Source organism: Etheostoma cragini, chromosome 16 (genome assembly GCF_013103735.1).
Source record: "Etheostoma cragini isolate CJK2018 chromosome 16, CSU_Ecrag_1.0, whole genome shotgun sequence".
NCBI lineage: Eukaryota > Metazoa > Chordata > Actinopteri > Perciformes > Percidae > Etheostoma > Etheostoma cragini.
The window spans coordinates 11,949,794-11,967,644 of NC_048422.1; the positions used below are offsets into that span (position 1 = coordinate 11,949,794).

The 17,851-nt window shown below is 40.1% G+C and overlaps 2 protein-coding genes across 13 annotated transcripts in view; both read right to left on the bottom strand.

The window, feature by feature from the left end:
• The window catches only part of exd3 (exonuclease 3'-5' domain containing 3), a 52,665-nt gene that overhangs the window by 32,276 nt on the left and 2,538 nt on the right, over positions 1-17,851 (bottom strand). For 2 of the 4 annotated variants that reach the window (XM_034896702.1, XM_034896700.1), the window contains exons 1-14: positions 10,820-10,988; positions 9,349-9,397; positions 6,458-6,522; positions 5,298-5,459; positions 4,325-4,510; positions 4,178-4,231; positions 3,886-4,025; positions 3,655-3,761; positions 3,496-3,569; positions 2,359-2,397; positions 2,101-2,267; positions 1,735-1,888; positions 1,066-1,264; positions 872-981 (exon numbers count right to left, since the gene is read on the bottom strand). In XM_034896702.1, coding sequence (XP_034752593.1) covers positions 872-981; positions 1,066-1,264; positions 1,735-1,888; positions 2,101-2,267; positions 2,359-2,397; positions 3,496-3,569; positions 3,655-3,761; positions 3,886-4,025; positions 4,178-4,231; positions 4,325-4,510; positions 5,298-5,459; positions 6,458-6,522; positions 9,349-9,397; positions 10,820-10,822 — 1,509 coding nt within the window. In that variant the 5' untranslated portion in view covers positions 10,823-10,988. Of the gene's footprint in view, positions 1-871; positions 982-1,065; positions 1,265-1,734; positions 1,889-2,100; positions 2,268-2,358; positions 2,398-3,495; positions 3,570-3,654; positions 3,762-3,885; positions 4,026-4,177; positions 4,232-4,324; positions 4,511-5,297; positions 5,460-6,457; positions 6,523-9,348; positions 9,398-10,819; positions 10,989-17,851 lie in introns of those variants that run through there. The other 2 variants (XM_034896703.1, XM_034896701.1) reach the window with 2 other exon arrangements.
• Positions 11,698-17,851, bottom strand: part of LOC117959516 (BPTI/Kunitz domain-containing protein-like) — an 11,971-nt gene continuing 5,817 nt past the window's right edge. For 3 of the 9 annotated variants that reach the window (XM_034896714.1, XM_034896707.1, XM_034896709.1), the window contains 3 exons: positions 13,380-13,545; positions 12,262-12,429; positions 11,698-11,916 (listed from right to left, as the gene is read on the bottom strand). In XM_034896714.1, coding sequence (XP_034752605.1) covers positions 11,915-11,916; positions 12,262-12,429; positions 13,380-13,545 — 336 coding nt within the window. In that variant the 3' untranslated portion in view covers positions 11,698-11,914. Of the gene's footprint in view, positions 11,917-12,261; positions 12,430-13,379; positions 13,548-17,851 lie in introns of all 9 variants that reach the window. The other 6 variants (XM_034896713.1, XM_034896715.1, XM_034896711.1 and 3 more) reach the window with 4 other exon arrangements.

The window sequence follows — 17,851 nt, forward strand, 5'->3', positions numbered from 1 at the left end:
TAGAATCCTCTGGGATCCATTCAGAAATGGGGTACAGAGAACAAGTGGCAATGCCAACACTGATGCTTGCTGAGCTGAACCTGGCCAATGCCGTATTTTCACAGCATGTTATGGCTCGGCTCGACAGTCACCGCTGTCATGTTCCAAGTGTGCTGAGCAGATACTAAAAGGTGGAATTCAAACACTTCATACCACTGATTGGTTGAAGACAATAGTTAAAGAATAAGTCACTTGTGCAAAATGGGATCCTGCACAAACCCGCCATTTTGAAACAGTGTTTTGAATTTTAATTATTACACCACAGTAATGTAATGAATCAAAGCCGGAATTTAGTAAAACATTACAATCCATCCATCCATCCATCATCATCTGCTTCTCCGGTATCGGGTCGCGGGGGGCAGCAGCTCCAGCAGGGGACCCCAAACTTCCCTTTCCCCAGCCACATCAACCAGATCCGACAGGGGGATCCCGAGGCGTTCCCAGGCCAGGTTGGAAATATAATCTCTCCACCTAGTCCTGGGTCTTCCCCGGGGCCTCCTCCCAGCTGGACTTGGCTGGACCACCTCCCTAGGGAGGCGCCCAGGAGGCATCCTTACCAGATGCCCAAACCAACTCAACTGGCTCCTTTCAACGCGAAGGAACAGCGGCTCTACTCCAAGTTCGTCTCGGATGAATGAGCTTCTCACCCTATCTCTAAGGGAGACGCCAGCCACCCTCCTGAGGAAACCCATTTTGGCCGCTTGTACCCTGGATCTCGTTCTCTCCGTCATGATAGTAAAACATTACACTCCCACTAATTAAAGAATAACGTATTTTCTATTGGCACTCTAAGACTAACTGCATGAGTTAGGTGAATGACGGATAATGTTACCTTTTGGTGTACATTAAGAAGATCAAGCATCCCCTCCATCCTCAATGGCTCCTCTAAAAGCTGGTGCCAGGTGGCCAAGAGACACTTGAGATCCCCTGACATACCATAACCTGAATGGGAAGAAAGGAGAAATGTTAGAGACAGATGTAGAAACAGCTTCAGATGAATTTGATTTAACCTTGGTCAAGCCTTACCCAGTTTAAGGATGTTTCTTTCGGAGAACAAGCTCCTGATGAAACTAATAGTATCAGGGTGTTGACAGAATCCATTTGCACAAAGGTCTAATAAGAAAACCTGGTCCAAAACTGAAATCTGTATAAGGGCAACTTGCTGAGTTGAGATACAGCCAAACGTGGGCTGCCACTCCATGTCGACGCCCACTATATCACATTCCTAAGAAAGGATAAAGACAGGGGTGGATAAGACAGCAGCACCTTTTTAAAAATTATTCACAATAAATACTTTCAATAGTAACCCCATTTCCCTACTTATTACAAATAGACATTATCATTAATGGTTCATTTAGAGGCATAAAACCTTTTCAATTAAAGCTGCAGTTGGTAACTTTTATTTCATCATATTTGCTCAACCCTAACGCTATCCCTATATTCTTACAGTACTTCATGAAAAAGATACTCTGAACAGTTTGATCAAAGTTTATGAGCAGTCATCAACACTGCATTAGGAGACTACTCGACTCTGATTGGTTGTATTCCTTTGCGCTGGAAACTTGGAAACGCCATTACGAGCACTAGGGACAGAAATTTGTCTCACGTGTCAGGATATAGTGACAGTTTCAGCAAATATGTTATGTTAAAGAAGTTATCTACCTACTGAACCTTTAAGCATCTAGTTCTCTGTACCTTCAGCACAATGTTTCGACATCTTTGAAGAGCTTCTGGCGAGTCCACAAGATGAACCTTGTCTTTGGTGAGTGGCACTTGATAGAACTTCTGACAATGAGACCGAGACGGTACCCACTGCTCAGTTTGTGTTGAACCACTCCCACCTATCTGTCTGAGCAGAGGCGACAAATGTGTGTATTTTTGTGATTATGCATTTTAAAAAGGAGAACAGTCTGTGTGTTTGTCATCGGCCATCAGAATGAAAGGTGGATAGATAACATTAGAAATAGTGCAACTACTCCTCTTTGTATAAAAGTAATACTGCCTGTGATTACCACAAGTTGCAAAAATTGGATATGTTTATGCATATTCTGGCTAACTCACTGTAGATCAGGCGGTAGACTCTGCTGCATTTCCCATACCCCAAAGGGAAGTCGATTTCTGGGGATGTTGTACCTCAGTGACCACTGAGCGGCTTTCTGAAGACTACAGTACCTCACCAACATCTCCACCAAATGGATCTGCAGCTCAAGGTCATCTGCGACAACGTTCTATACACACATAATACAAATATGGACTTTAAAAAAAATCACAATAAATACACCCCAAATAACAATAAAATATATATATATATATATATACCTGTACATGGTCAGTCCAGTTCTCCTCTGTCATGCTTTTCTAAAAGAGTAAAGAATACTAATAAATACTCACGGAGTATGAGTAATTTATTATTTTTTATAACAATTGCAATCCATACCCTTTTACATATTGTGGTAAAATAAAAATCACATTTACAAACAAACAAAATTGCCATTTTTCTTCCCAGCCGTTGTGTCATCATGGGTAAAGTGGGTAATTTTTCGTGTCCTTGCTCCACTTGTATGACGATGACAATAAGACTTTTATTAAATCATCTTCTTATAGCTGCCTTTTATGACAGTACATGCAATTTGTATATTCTGATAAAGTAAGTTTGTAAATATTTTGTCATAATACTTTTGTTTTTTGTCTGGAATCCACAAACCTGGGCAAAAAAAGTAATTCTTTAAAAAACATCTAATGCCACCATCTGCTTATGTTTTTGGGAGCGGAAACTATCCTTTTCCACGAAATCAACCGAGATTCCACTGAGATCTGTTACCAGCTTTTATTGGTTAAAAAGGCCCAATTACCATTTAATCAGTTATTGAAGTTGACATGTGTAACTAAAATGGGAAACATAAAATTTCTTGTTATACAAGAAAAACATAACATTTTTAATAAATATTTCAGATACAAAGGGTCTACATAGATCCACTTCTCTTATTTTGTATGCAATTAAATTGCATTGACCCAATAAATTAAATAACTAGCATTGCTTTAGTGTATTAAAAACATTGCATTTATCAATGTATCAAATTTCAAAATGCAGCTAATTTAATGTCAAAATAACTTAAGCACATAACCCATGGGCTTATTGTATTTTAAAGCAGTGTATGTGAGCCAACTAGGTTTGCCTTATCCCTTGATTTAAAAATACTTTTTTCTGTTTTTGTTTTTTTTCTCATATGCAAATCAATATTCCTCTCAAGGAATTAAAGGCTTAAGAGTAAAATCTTGTAATTAAAATAAAAAGACATTAAAAAAAAGATCCATCCATCCTAAAAGCTTTACCATTATTGCCATAAATTAATACTAGCTATAAAAGAAAAGAAAAAAATCAATGATAAGTAGCCTGTGTGATTACATGGTATAAATTATGATTTGATGAAATAAAATGCCTGCTGCATCACTTACATCCACAAACCTCTTGTACATGAGGAAACGTAAAGAGTCCAATCTCCTCTTGTGCAGAGCATTGGGACACCGTCCTAGGTCAAAAAGACGAGATCACAATCATTTCTGCCTGAGGCGTACACCCATACATTAACAACTACACATGTGCCAGTCACACACCTTGGTCAATGTTGAATTTCTCCAAGAGTCGGAAGACTTGTTTGGTGAGCAATTTGGGCTGGATCTGGCTCATGCACTGTTTGGTGAGAGAGATGCGAGGGAACCGCCTGTGAAAAAAACACACACACGCGCGCGCGCGCACACACACACACACACACAAAGATCTGACAGTGACACACTGATGCCTGCATACATAGTGTAGGTTACCATATGTTCATCCATGTTCCATACATGCTTATCTCTTCCACACTGAAGCTGGGGTGGCACCACAAGTCTAGCAGTGTGACCAGTTGCTGTTCTAGATGATTGTGGCCTATGACGAAGGACTCTGCCAATGGCAACTTATTTTGCAAGATTAGTGGTACACACATCTGCAAAAGATTGCAAAGGACAATGTTGGGAAGTCGCCATTTTGAAAAAGTCAGATCTAAACACATTTTTAGTACAATATGCTAATGTATTCACTGCTAACAGTATGAATGAAGGTTGCACAGACATGTCTGTTGAAAATGTTTGGTCTCACCTCCTCCATATCGAGCTCTTTCTGTAACTTCAGCTTTATGGCGAGTACTGCTGCCTGTGAAAAATCAAGGTATGAAACGGTATCAAATTATTTTGTCTGAAATCCTGGCATAAAAATAATAATGCTAACATCAAATGAGGAACTCACCTCTTTATAACAGTGAAGAGCCTGCAATCTTATAATGTGCAGTCGGAGTAAGGCTGGATCCAGGGAATTGAGTTGGTAGATGTTTATGAGACTTTCTACAAAGTTAGGCTGGGTATCCGTTAGTAAGCTCAGAGCCCGCTGTTGAAGCGGCATTACTTGTTGCTCGGAGAGTGAACTCAGGGTCACCTGATGGAGGCACGGAAACAAATGACAAGGACCCAAAAATATACAGTATGTACAACAATATCTCAAGAAAATTAGGAAAAATCTTTACTGAGATTGACAACATGAAGAAAAGACAAAAACAAAAGAAGAGCCTGGAACACAAAAATAATTGTGGATTGGAGCTAATCTCTCTGTTTTAGAAGAACTGGAAACACGTGTGAAGGTGGATCATCAGGAGTTCAGTGATAAAAAATATACAGGACCACTTTAAATGATCCATGTGCTCTAGTATTCTCTTTCTAGATGCAAGGCGCCTCATTAAACATGGCCTTTATCTCACTCACTTTACTCCATAAATGCACTGGCTACTAAACATATTGAAAAAAAAAATGAAAAAAATGCTTACTATAAATGTGTTTCAGGCATTCTCCCAACTAAGGACCGGGTAACATTTTTGTGCATCTTCACCCATGACTCAATTGTGTGAAGGTTTAAATATCTGGATATGTACACATATTGTACATTATGATCTATGTATTCTACCAGTTTACAAAGATGGCAGTGTAATACAGTTCATATTTAGCTAACTATTCAATATTCACACACAAATATGCATATACTCGTTAAACTATTATTAAAAAAAGAAGTGCAAAAGTGTACTTTTTTGCCTAGAGATTGGCACAAGGACTAACTGCTAAAGACGAAGCTGGTTGCACTGTGGAAACTGTTGTGCTCAAGTGTCCAGATCTTAAACTTAAACTCAGCAGTACATTTCATTAGTTCAAAAGGAATCCTGATTCTCTTCTACCTGAGGACTTTCTTTCATCCATGACTGGAATTCCATGAGGATGTGCTGGCCAAGGGTGTGGCTCCGACCCCGCTGTTTGCCTGGACAGCCCTCCAGGATTGTTAGTAAAGCCTCCAGAGGCTCAGACAACTTTGAAAATCCCTGGAGTGCTGTCCAATGTAGCTGTGGGGGGAGAAAAGAGATGGAGACCTGGGAATTAAAACTTAAATGTTGGAGAAAAAAGGTAAATGTATAAAAACATGACAGCTTGTTTGTCTTTGTAATTTGGTTTTTAGGTAGATTCATTCAAATCTGAATATGTGGATCATTCATATTACAGCCACACAAATATACACAACTGTTGCAGGCTGTTGGTCATATAAAACACAGTTGTTTTAGTTTGGAACAGTTGTTTAGTGCTTGTTCACCATCATTTACATTTGGATTTGTGTGTAAATTGGTAATTTCTCAACAACAGTTGAGTGAATATAGACAGGAGAGTGAACCCTTTTGAAATACCAGTGTTTGAGTAAACTAGACTAGAAATTTTCAATAAATATTATGAGAGTCAAATTTGACAAGTGAATTTTTTTAGAATTGCTGCACCCCAGTAGCCAGTGGACATAGCTAACTACCTTCTGTGTGGCCAGCAGACACAGAGGCTTGTGACACATTTTAGGTATCAGCTAAACAACGCAAACTCTGGCATTAAAACATTTCTACACACAAAAATAATATCTCTGTGAGAAAGGCTCGCGCCGTGTCTTAATTTGCAAAACAGATGTCATCCACTCAATATCGTCCTCACACAGATCTCAAGTTCATTCAGTGCAATGCAAATTCCTTCCTTCCTACTGACAGACACTCTGGTTTCCACATTAACACACACGCACAAGCACAGACGCACGCGCACACATGCACACACAGTGAGCTTCCTTTAAACATGCCGGAATTCTCTAGCTCTCTGTCCTGTGTTCCTTCCTGTGCAAGTGCTTCTCGCAAAAACACAAAAACTCTATCCCTCTACCTTTGTGTGTGCGCACACACACACACACACACACACACACACACACACACACACACACACACACACACACACACACACACACACACACACACACACACACACACACACACACACACACACACACACACACACACAGTGTGAAAGTGACTCTCACCGTCTGGAGATCTTTCCGGTTCCATAGCTCGAAGAGTTGGTCTCTCAGCAAGGCAGGGTCAAGACCTGGGGGGGGATTACACACATGCATAGATGAGGTGGGGTTTCACTCTGACCTTTGACCTCTATAACCTGTCAACAAATCCCAACCTATCAGCCTTCATAGTTTTTCGTTGTTTTTACCATATGCGGCACCGGAAGAATTTCTATTTAGACCTATTGGGCCTTAAAGTGAAGAGTTCTGATTTGAGAAAATGGAACATTTGCAAGATGCAAATCCTGTAGAACTAATTCTCAAAGCCGTAATACATTAAAATACGCTGAGGCTATGCAAGTGTGTCATTTTGCCAACAATTAAAACCTATTCATTTCTCTACTGAAGCCTCCAATGACAAGAGTGTTATTCCACTTACCACAATTTCCTACTTGATCAAATGTTGTTTATCAACTTTTCCAAACAATGATGCGGGCTATAATGGCGATTTCCTTGCTATGCAAATATATGTTTGTGCACTGTATACGTTTACTTGCCCTTGTTCATGTTAAGAAAAGGTCAAATTTGTCTTGAAATGTCCAACCAAAATCTTAGCTTACAGGTAAAGCGATATGCTGGAAATATTGTTAGTTAAAACAGGCATAGAAAAGCAGCCATTACATCGGATTAACAGCTGAGGCTGGTTGGACAGTAGAGGAACCCAGCATTAGCTCTGCATTCCAGCTCAATCTGCAGCCAAAATACTCTCAGGGCACATTTTTTGGAAGACCATGGGGAGTAAAAGAGCTCAGAAACAAGAAGGGATGTAAGCATGCATGCGTGCACGTTTTTCAGTCTATCTGCCTGTGCGTGTGTTCCACTTAGACTTCCCAAAAGCTCCAGCTCTTTTTCTGTCGCTGATGCTGTGTGGGCTGCCCCCCCCCCCACACTCTTTCCCAGGGCTAGTTTTCCGGTTCTCCTCTCCCTCTCTTGCAGCAGCCTCTCTCGATTTTGTCTCGGATTTCCCCAGGAAAGGGCTATGCGGTGGTCATGGTGTAAAACGGACAACCTTCCTGATGCATAGCCTGGGAAAGCAGACCAAAAAGGCCTCTCCCTCTCTCCGTGTTGGCCACTCTCTTTACTGCACCACTCCTAAGATACTTGATACGTTGCTATATAATCCATCGCAATGACTACAATATCTGCTTTTACTTTTGTAAATGATGCTTAACTGTTGCATGGTAATGCATATCTCATCGTGGGGCCAAAGCTTTGACCGCGACATGACAGCAGCGTGCTGTAGAAAATGGTCAACAGCAAAGTAGCCTGTGTATATAGTAAATGGGTTGAGCCGTACAGAAACACTGCAATGGTCCACTGAAAGGTCATTTCATTTCAAGCATTTAAACAGCTACAGTTTCCTTTAATGTTCTCTATGGTTTTCTGCTGTTATACAACCCACTCCAGCCCATTCATTGCACTGACGGACATGCATACGTGCACAGGGACTCAGACAAACAGCGCAACCCATTTCACTTCAGTCCCACTGTTTGGGTGAGGAGAGGAATGTGGAGTACGTAGCTTCTTCAGAGATTTGGCTGGTGGAGGAATGACAGAGCTGGAGGCTCCCCATTCATTGTGACATAACCTCCATCACCACGACACACATACAGTACTTGCACTCATTCACTTTTGGGAGGGTGTTTTTTTAAGTTTTCTTTTTACAAAACGTTCTTTGAAATATGGAAAAAAACACTGAATTTAAAGTATTGAGACACTATCCTAACCTCCCACTCTTTCAAAACAATAAAAGTCCCTCTTACATTTCAGTAAACTTAGACAGAGATTAAATCTACAGGCAGGTCTAACTGCTTGTTGCCAGGCAGCTGCCAAAATAAAGGAAACAGAGATCAAGTGTCTAAATGGGGCGTGTGGTGTCACAAGAGCCACCAGAAGAGCTTTCGGTGTGACTTGGCAGACGTTGTGCAAGTGGCTCAACTTCACTAGAAAGATGCCACAACATTCTTCTACAAGTAGCCTACTTCTCTCCTTTTGTGCTTTCCTGTAGGAGCTGGAAAGATCTTTCAACAGATGCTATGACAGAATCTTAAAAAAGAGGAGAGTACAAGCACTCGCCGAAAGTGATGCGTGTTAAAGCAGTGTTTGCATGTCAATTACCTCTCCAGAACTGACTACAACTTGGTTTCAATCCAAATGTGGTCTGACACATACCTACAGATATCAGTGAAAAAAAGAGTGACACCCCATGACCTCTTTGTGTTCAGCAAACTAATGTTGCTAAGAGACACTTGTTAAAAAAGCAAATCAGAGTGGCAACAAGTCTACACTACAATAGACAATACCTTGTACTGAAAAATCGTTGGTTGGAATTTAAAATGTAATCTATCAAAAAGACAAGTTGTACATGTTGTTCATACACTGTTCATATTATATAGCCATATTTATTCTGCTCTTATTACACTGCAATCAATTTCTTGTCCTGCCTATGCACACTTTCCTGCTTTTTTCACTTCTGTTTGGACGCTAACTGCATTTCAGTTTCTTTGTACTCGCACTCTGCCCAATGACAATGATGTTGAATCTAATCTAATCTAAGTACAATTTCATTGGCTGTATGAAGAATACAGTCCAAAGGAGTGACGACACGATGATCTGCTGGACAAAACCTTATTTAACCAGTCTGATATGCTTATCGTCTGCTTTATTAAATGTTTAGATTGTTTGGATAAACATACGTGAACACATGTACTGTATATGACCACTGTATAAAAGGTACGTCAATTATGGAGTCTGTATATCCATCACAACTTTAAATTATACCTCATGTGAGTTGTTTCTTTACTAAATGCTCTAAGAGTTGTAAAACTGTTGTTGTGTTGTAAGACTGTGATACATACCCACTGCATCTGGAGTAGTTTGGTTCATTTGGGGTGTGCTGCTGTCACTCTGTTGAGGAAGGAACACAAAACAACACTGCTATTAATAAGGCCACCACAATTGCTCAAATACAGTATACTGCTATCCTAACATGAAAGCAAAAGATCATTTTGTTATGTACAACAGACAGTAATATGTTAAAGCAACTGAGCTGGTAGGCCAAGATACAATTACGATCCCCTACAGCTTGTTAGCTAACGTATTTGCCCACAAACAACTTTGCAGTGTCTTGAATGATTCAGTCCCGCAGCCAAACTAGTGGATGTTTCAATTTTACAAGCCAGTAGGGATGCACAATTCCAAAAATGTCACGATTCGATACAAATTTTTAGGCTCAAGATTCGATTCTAAATCGATTCTCAATTCAAAAAACAATTCAGTTACGTTTCCCACGGGATAGTAAACACGCTATTACAAAATGAATTTCATTTTTTGAAATTCTTTGAATCAATTTTGAATCTGTAGAGCATGAATTGTGATACAAATGTGAATCTTTTTTTTTTTGCACATCCCTACTAGCCATTCAATAGATTACCAGTTTCTTTTGCTGTTAAAATGAAGTAAATCGACTATTTTATCAGCATTTGGCTGGTGGATGGAATTTTGTACCCTGGATGTCATGTCACTGGATCAAAAACTAAACAAAACTGGAAATCAAACCAAAAGAAAGTGAGAAAAATGTCATTCAACAGCAGTTATAAACACCAACATAAAGGAAAGCTGTTTAGCATATACGATAATGTACCAGTTATGCTGCTGTGCTGATATTTCATACACTCACTCACGTGCGCGCGCGCACTCGCGCTCCCACAAACGCAAACGCGCGCGCGCGCACACACACACACACACACGGGAAAAGCTCTGAGAAAGAGGGCAAGATGCCAGCTGGCTATGAGACTTAATTTCAGGCCTCAGGATGATTTGTTTTTTGGGCTTGAGTCTGACTGTATCTCCCCGTCTGTCTGCCGGCTTTAGAGGCCGGTTTTAGCATGCAACAGTGCCCAGGCAACAGAACATTTTTCAGGGGACAGAGGAAGAGAAGAGAGCACCTATTTTAATCGTCTATCCCCGCCTAGTGGAAATTAAAAAGATTACACTTCCTCGGTGCTTGACTTCACATTTTCTGTTAGCAAACATTAGCTTCAAGCACTCAGTTTACTTCTGATAACATCCATGCGTGTTCATTTAATTGCTCTTCTGTTACTGAAGCAAGAGATAATTATAAGCTAAAACAGATTGTAGTTTTGCCAAGGACGTTGTAACGTTACACTGACTTAGCTACGTTAGGCTAACGTTAGCTCAAACAGCAGTGCTAGTAACGCTAGTCGTATTGCTCTCCAATACACAGTCGACATTATTTTGTTGTTGAGTTGACAAGCGATACACATAAATAGTTAGCTAATGTAACGTTACCGATGCTAATGGTCTCGCCATGTGCTAATTTATTTTCTTACAGTTAGCAGGTAAACAAATGTTAACGCTAACGTTACCTTGCATCAGTTGAGTTAATGTAGGGCAGTGGACCAGTTTGTGTATTTTCTGTTTGCCCTGGGTTTAACCTTCCAGGCAGCACTTGCCCTCACACTGTACACAAATCCAGATGTATTAGCCATGAGTCACTGACTGTGCCCCCTGAAACTGTTCAAAAAACAGCTACCGTTTTTATATGCATACACTGTCAGATACCTTATTGATAGAGTTTATCAGTAGTGATAAACACACTGTAGGTGAAGCTGCCTGTAGTGCCACACTTAGGGAAAAATGAACCTGCTGTCAATTCTTGAGCCACGAATACTTGGTTTTCAATGAAGGCTGTCATGCAGGCCCAAAGTGCACTACCGCCATCATCTGGTCAGGGAACGCGGAGCAGACAACTTTTTTCAAGAATACACAATTACTTACTTTATACCAGATTTATTAATGAGCCATACTCTGTAACTTCATGTCGATTTAACATAGACACTTTTTAAAACCACCGTACACCATGGTCTACCAATAATTTTCCATGTTCATGCAATAACTTTAAGAAGAAATTACTGTGTTCTTTTGCTAAAGCGTATTATATGTCAAAACCACCTGTTCTACCATCAGAGTTATAGTCATCACCCCAAATAGTTGGCAGATAAGTAAGGGTTATGGCTGTTAAGGTAAAATATGATTACATTACTCAATTCATTTAACCTAACCAATTAACCTTCTCAAGCTCCCTTCCTCCATATTATGATTTTTTTGTGTGAAATTTTAGAGTGCTCCACTGGGTATTATTAATTATACATCCTATAAATAATAAGCATACAAAAACAGAGTTGTGAGATAGTTGTTTTATTGGTAATCTGTTACCGTTACTGTGTACATTTTAAGTGAATGCTGACAGAGTATCTGTAAGGTAAGTTCAGATGAGCACCATTGTTTCTTCATCTCACCCAGTTTTCCTTCAGGAAACATGTTGTCCTGGACTGAATTTCAGTTTGTATGCCTAAAAAATAAACTTCACAGTCCAAACACTTCGGCACTGGGAGCTTTTTCTTCTGTAAAAGAGCAAAAATACATTAAGTGCATTGTTCATATCTGGGTGTGCATTTGCATGAACAGATATGTATGTACTGTACAGTTTACACCAGAATCTAAATCACAGTTGTGTTACAGAGATCATGTTTAGTTGAATTATAATCAGCATCGTTTGTTGTTTGAGGTCAAAACTTTGATATGTGAGTTTTAAAAGCAACATGGGACACCTATAATGGCCAAAGAGGCTTACCAGAACTGCATCAGTGAAAAAAGATAAATTATTAACCATCAAGAACAACAGTGTTCTTGCAATGTGCTGCGTTCACATGTGTGAAACATGTTGTGTTTAATATTTCATTCCTCACATTCAGTGCGACATCTCTGCATACACTCTTTCTCAGTTTCAAAGTTGTTTTGGTTGCCCCCACACCCTCCATAGATGAAAAGCTGGCAACTCTTTGAGTAGGAGTTGTAGAAGTAACGAGGAATGTACACCTTACATGGACCTATTTCTGGTGCTTTTACACAGACCCCTACAAAAAGAGAGAGAGAGATAACGCAAGTAACACAGAGAGATAACAATTAGTTAGAACTGGACTCTAAATGACGTCACATGCACAGTACTCAATGGTTTGTACTTTTAGTTCCTGTGATCAACATCAGAACCAAGATCTCTCTTTCATTTCTGTATGTGTGTTTCATCTTTGTGTTTTTACTCTCAGTGTGTTCTGACAGTGTGTGTTCTCTAGATGAGGATTGTCCATAGTGTTTGGCTGCACTGAGCCTGTTCTGAGACCTGTTGGGAAAGTTGTGTTGCATGAAATGAGTTTTGCAGGAGATGTGAACTGTTCAGGTGACTGTTGGTAATTAGAGTTTTTGTCTTCACAATGCCTCTGATAAAATAGACCTACTTTACATTAAATGAATAATGTAGGATGGTTGTTTGACATTATCAAATGCTTCTCTCACAGCTGGCCTGCTGACAGTTTTAATCCAGCTCTGCAGAGTTGCAGATCTTTTAACTGCTTCATGGAGCTCTTTCTTTCTCTTCTTCAACAGCAATCAAAATGTTTCTTTAATTGGTTAATCATTGGTTAATCATGGTTCATGTTGTATCTTTGCATGATAAGTTCAGATGAGGGGTGATGTTTCTTCTTCCTCAGTCTGCACTCCCAAAAAGAAAACTTCATCAGTCCTAACATCTTTAGAAGCTGTTTTCTGTTAAAGGCAATTTTACATTTAATTATTTGATCATGTCTGGGTGGGGATTTAGTGTAAATGAGCATGGACACATACTGTTCTATGCAGAACTGTGTATGAAGTTAAACACCCTGAACTACAACAAAGTTGTGTTATAAAGATGGACCATGCAGTTAAATAATCAGCAGCACATGTCAGCTATAAAAGGAGCTCAGACAGTCAAAATGTTCATATTCTGGTTTCCCAAGATGTGTTAAACAGGTTTTTGTATTTCACTCCTCACCTTCAGTGTGACATCTCTGCATACACTCTTTCTCAGTTTCAAAGTTGTTTTGGTTGCCCTGACACCCTCCATAGATGAAAAGCTGGCAGCTCATTGAGGAGGAGTTGTAGAAGTAACGTGGAATGGCCGCCTCACATGGACCTGGTTCTGGTGCTTGTTCACAAACCTAAATACATAATACATAAATATCTACAGCATTAAATAAAATAAAAAATAGTTACACTTGTCCTTTGTTCTGTTTTACTGGTTCTACTTATTACATATATTACACAGATTTTCCAGTATTGAAACAGACGTATGGCTTGAAATAATAAACCTTTCATTCACTGTTGCTATGAAGAACCAGTATGACAGCAGAACAAGAGACAGAGAATAAAGGAATATCATAATCTACAAAAAGTGCAAGAATGGCCATAATGAAAGAAAAGATTATCCTTTATGAAAAAAACAGTTGCAGAGCTTAGCCACTCACCCCATCCACAGGGACCCCCTGAAGGGTCCAGGTCCACCCCAGGAGCAGCACAGAAACCAGAACCATTGCTTTCTCCATCATACCACTCTTTCTCTCCTGCTGTGTTTGAAGTTCTGAGAGCCTGAACTGATGGACATATAGCTATCTACTTGCTTCTTATATTCCTATATCACTCCCCCAGACCAGTATTGTGACCTAAACCTATTGGTGCTGTGCTGACCCCATATCTAGTTAATCTCATGGCCAAACAAATAAATAAGTAAAACATCACCTGTGGTTGAGCAACTTGGACATTGGACTTTAACATCACAAATCAAAGTGGTTGTTTCATTCACTGTAATCCCACATAGTGCTGCTAAATAAAAGGCAACATGGTATGGCAATCAAAGCCACAAAATGTTTCAACTAAAATAAATTAGATTTAAAGTAACAAAAAAAAGATATGTTTGTGTGTATGTAAAGATTTCAATGGGATCATGTGTGTCTCTTGACATAAACTAACATTGTACAGTTCAAAATACAAATCAAATAAAGGGAGATGGATGGTTTAAAATGCAATGTGAATGTTAAAACTCTGTTTGGTCACAGGACAGGAACTGGAAGGAGGGGTAAGGGAGTGATGCAAGCACAGCAATGGTCTTTATAGCGTTTAAACCCCCCCCCCAAAAATAGGCCTACGCTAAAATAAGTATGAACTACTGAATCTTATATATATAGCCTATGTCATAATTTAACCCTTGTGTTATCTTCCCGTCAAAATTGAAAATCAACACTTTTTATGCTTTTTAATAATGTTTTTAACTTTTTTGACGTTTTTCTCCCTTTTTTCAAAACTTTTGACGCTTTTGTTCAATGTTTGTCACTTTGACGTTTTCAACACTAAGTAACACTACCTTATTAACTTTATTTCTAGTTATTTTTGGAATGGTCAGTAAACCTAATTTAAAATCATACCTAATGTTTGAGATAGAAAAGCAGAAATTAGGAATTATTTAGACTAAAATTAAAGGAAAAGATGTAGATGGATAATCACAGACTGGAATATGTCAACCTTTACTCAGTACTATTTCAAAACAACTTCAATTGTTTTTCAAATGCTATAAAATTGAATAAGACGCCCCAAAATAAATGAAAGTTGTGTGGAATCAATCCTGTTATTTTGGGTCATTAAAAAGAACACTGACATAGGAAAACGGGTCAATTTGACCCTAGGACAACATGAGGGTTAAACAAGTCTTCCAAAGAGAAACGGGTATCTCTCTTTACCCCGCCTCTACCTGCTGCGCGGTGGCTGTGTGTGTATGTGTGTGTGAGAGAGAGAGAGACAGCCAGCTTGTGGAGTTTAACTCTGAAAAGACAGTTAATGTTGGGCTGAAATCCTGCCCTTCTAGTTTCTTTCAGGAAGAAGGGATCAAGTCCGTAGGTTGGATAAAAGAACGTTTATTACAATAGAATATATATTCCAGAGACAAGGTTACAGAGAATTTGCATCCGTAGCTCTCCCTAAGTTTGTCTGACTCTTTTCCCTTTCTGCTTGATCTTATGTTCACGGGGGGGTTCAGTTGCTACCACGTGACTTGTTTGTGTGCTGTGTTTTGTCTTCAGAACATTAGTGTCCAGCAGAGCTCGGCCTTCGCATCCCTTCGGTCTCTTCGTCTGAAGGGATGCGTGCGGGATCCAGTGGACCTGTTCACAGAAAAACGGATTGTCATTAGAGCAATAGGCAAAGCATCAACCCACTGCCTCCCAGTCACAATGCAAATTTTTGCTCAGTTTCCGCTTTATGTTTAGGTTCATTCTCTCCACTTTTCCCTGTGACTGTGGATGGTATACTGTACCAAACTTATGCTGGAGCCCCAGCATTTGTTCAACAGTTTGTAGGTTGGAATTCTTGAAGTGGGAGCCGGTGTCAGACCTTATCCTAGAAGTAAAACCATGAGTGGGGATGTAATGGTTGATTAGACATTTTACCACTGTTTTGCTGTCTTCCTTTTTTGCTGGCCAGGCTTCAGGCCATCCTGAAAAGAGTTTACTGCCACTAATAGATATTGGCACCCTATGCTGACTGTCCCCATACCAGTAAAGTCAATGATTACCTCACCCATTGTGTCACATGTCAGTGGGAAAGCTCCCATTTCTGGTTTCACTGTTGGTTTTGGGTTGTATTGCAAGCATGTCTGGCATTCTCTCACCCAGGTTTTTGTCATGTCTTTCATGTGTGGATGCCACCAGTGACATAGCGCTCTGTCCATCTGGTTTGGTCCCACATGTCCTAATCCATGTGTTTCAGTCAAAGTCTGTCTGGTAATGCTAAGAGGTAGCACTACTCTCCCGTCAGGTCCGCGCAAGATTACATCCACCTCTCTAGCTCCTCTGTTTTTCCACAATGTTTTCTCTTCTGGGGTAGCTTCGAAATGTTGTTCTTTTAGGGTGCCTGGTGTGTGTGTGTTTCCTCCTCTGGTCTGCACACTAGTTGTCTGCACAAACGGTTATCATATCCTGCACTCCTTTTAGCTGCTTCATCTGCCATTCTATTTCCTTCCGCCTCTTCTGACGTCCCACTGTCATGTCCCCTATATTTAATCACTGCCACCCCGTGCAGGTTCCTGTAAGCGATGCACTAGCAGTTTCATTTCCTGTTCATGTCTAATTGGCTCTCCTGATCCAGTTACAAACACTGCTCTTACCCTTTGCTGGAGGTTTAAGTGACAAGCCCCTACCACATATGCTGAGTCAGTGTAGATGTTCACCAATTGAGGCTCAGTCATTTGTCTGCCATGTGACCTGGAAATGAGACAGTTCTCCAAAAAAGCAGTATCATGCACATATGGCGGGAACATGTGGATGCAGTATGTGTCAGTACTGGGTTAGTAGAAAACTAGGTAAATCTGAGTGTGTCTAAAATCTTTAGCAGCTACTGCAGGTTTGATCATTGGGCCTAATTCCTTAGCTTGATGTTTGGGGTTTATTGCCAGAGTAATGTGGGGAACAGATTCACCTGACATTTTATACCAGGACATTTGTTCCGGGATGAGTTCTACCTCAGCAGCTACACCTCGAGGACCTGCATAGATACTGGTGGATTTTAAATCCCACTGTTTACCATATAGGTTATCAGAAAACTCATTAGAATAGAGAAGGTCATTTTCTTTATCATAATGGAGGGTGAGGTGTGGAGGGTCAGCAGGTGGTACATACGGATGGAGGTTGCAAATCCATTGTTTCCAATGTAGGTAGGCAGACAGGATGCCAGTGTGAGTGGGTGTCTCAGGGAACAGACGAGCCCAATAAATGTCAGCTTTTGCGAGGAGATCCAGGGCAGGTGCCAACAGCCACTGCCCCTCTTCGTACCACATCCCACAGTTCAAAACTGTCCCATCAGCAAAGGTGAGAGAAATACCTTCAGGTGAGCAGAGGAGTGACACTCCCAGTTTAATGAGCAGGTCACGTCCCAGTAGGTTTATAGGCAGAGTAGGGGAGACAATAAACTGATGTGACAGAGTCTGGCTGCCTATGGAAACAGGGAGAGGAAGTGAAACAGGCAGTTTCTGTCTTTTCCCAGAGAGGCCTACAACAGTCACATTTTGTGAGAGAATCTTGCCCCATTAATAATAATTCTTGAATTTTCAGACCCTTGGCCTCTAAGTCTTTCACCCTTTTCTTGAGTTTTGATTGCGTTATCAAAGCCTTTGAGTCAGCCAATTGTTTCTTACACTCTTCTAAATCCTGTCTATATCTATTTCTGACTTTCCACAAATGCACCAATAATGTAGTTGTGGTGTCCTCTGCGTTATCTTGAACGTGAGGCCACAACACTGTCTTTGTTTCTTCTTTAACCTTTTCCTGGTCTTTTTCAGCTATCTTATCTGCCATTCCGCATTTTTAATTCCATTTGTTTTTTCCATGGTTTATAGGGCCCGCAGCCTACGCCGGTAATTATATAATATCTTTGGGCAAATTCATTATTATTGTTGTTTTATTATTATTATTATTATTATTA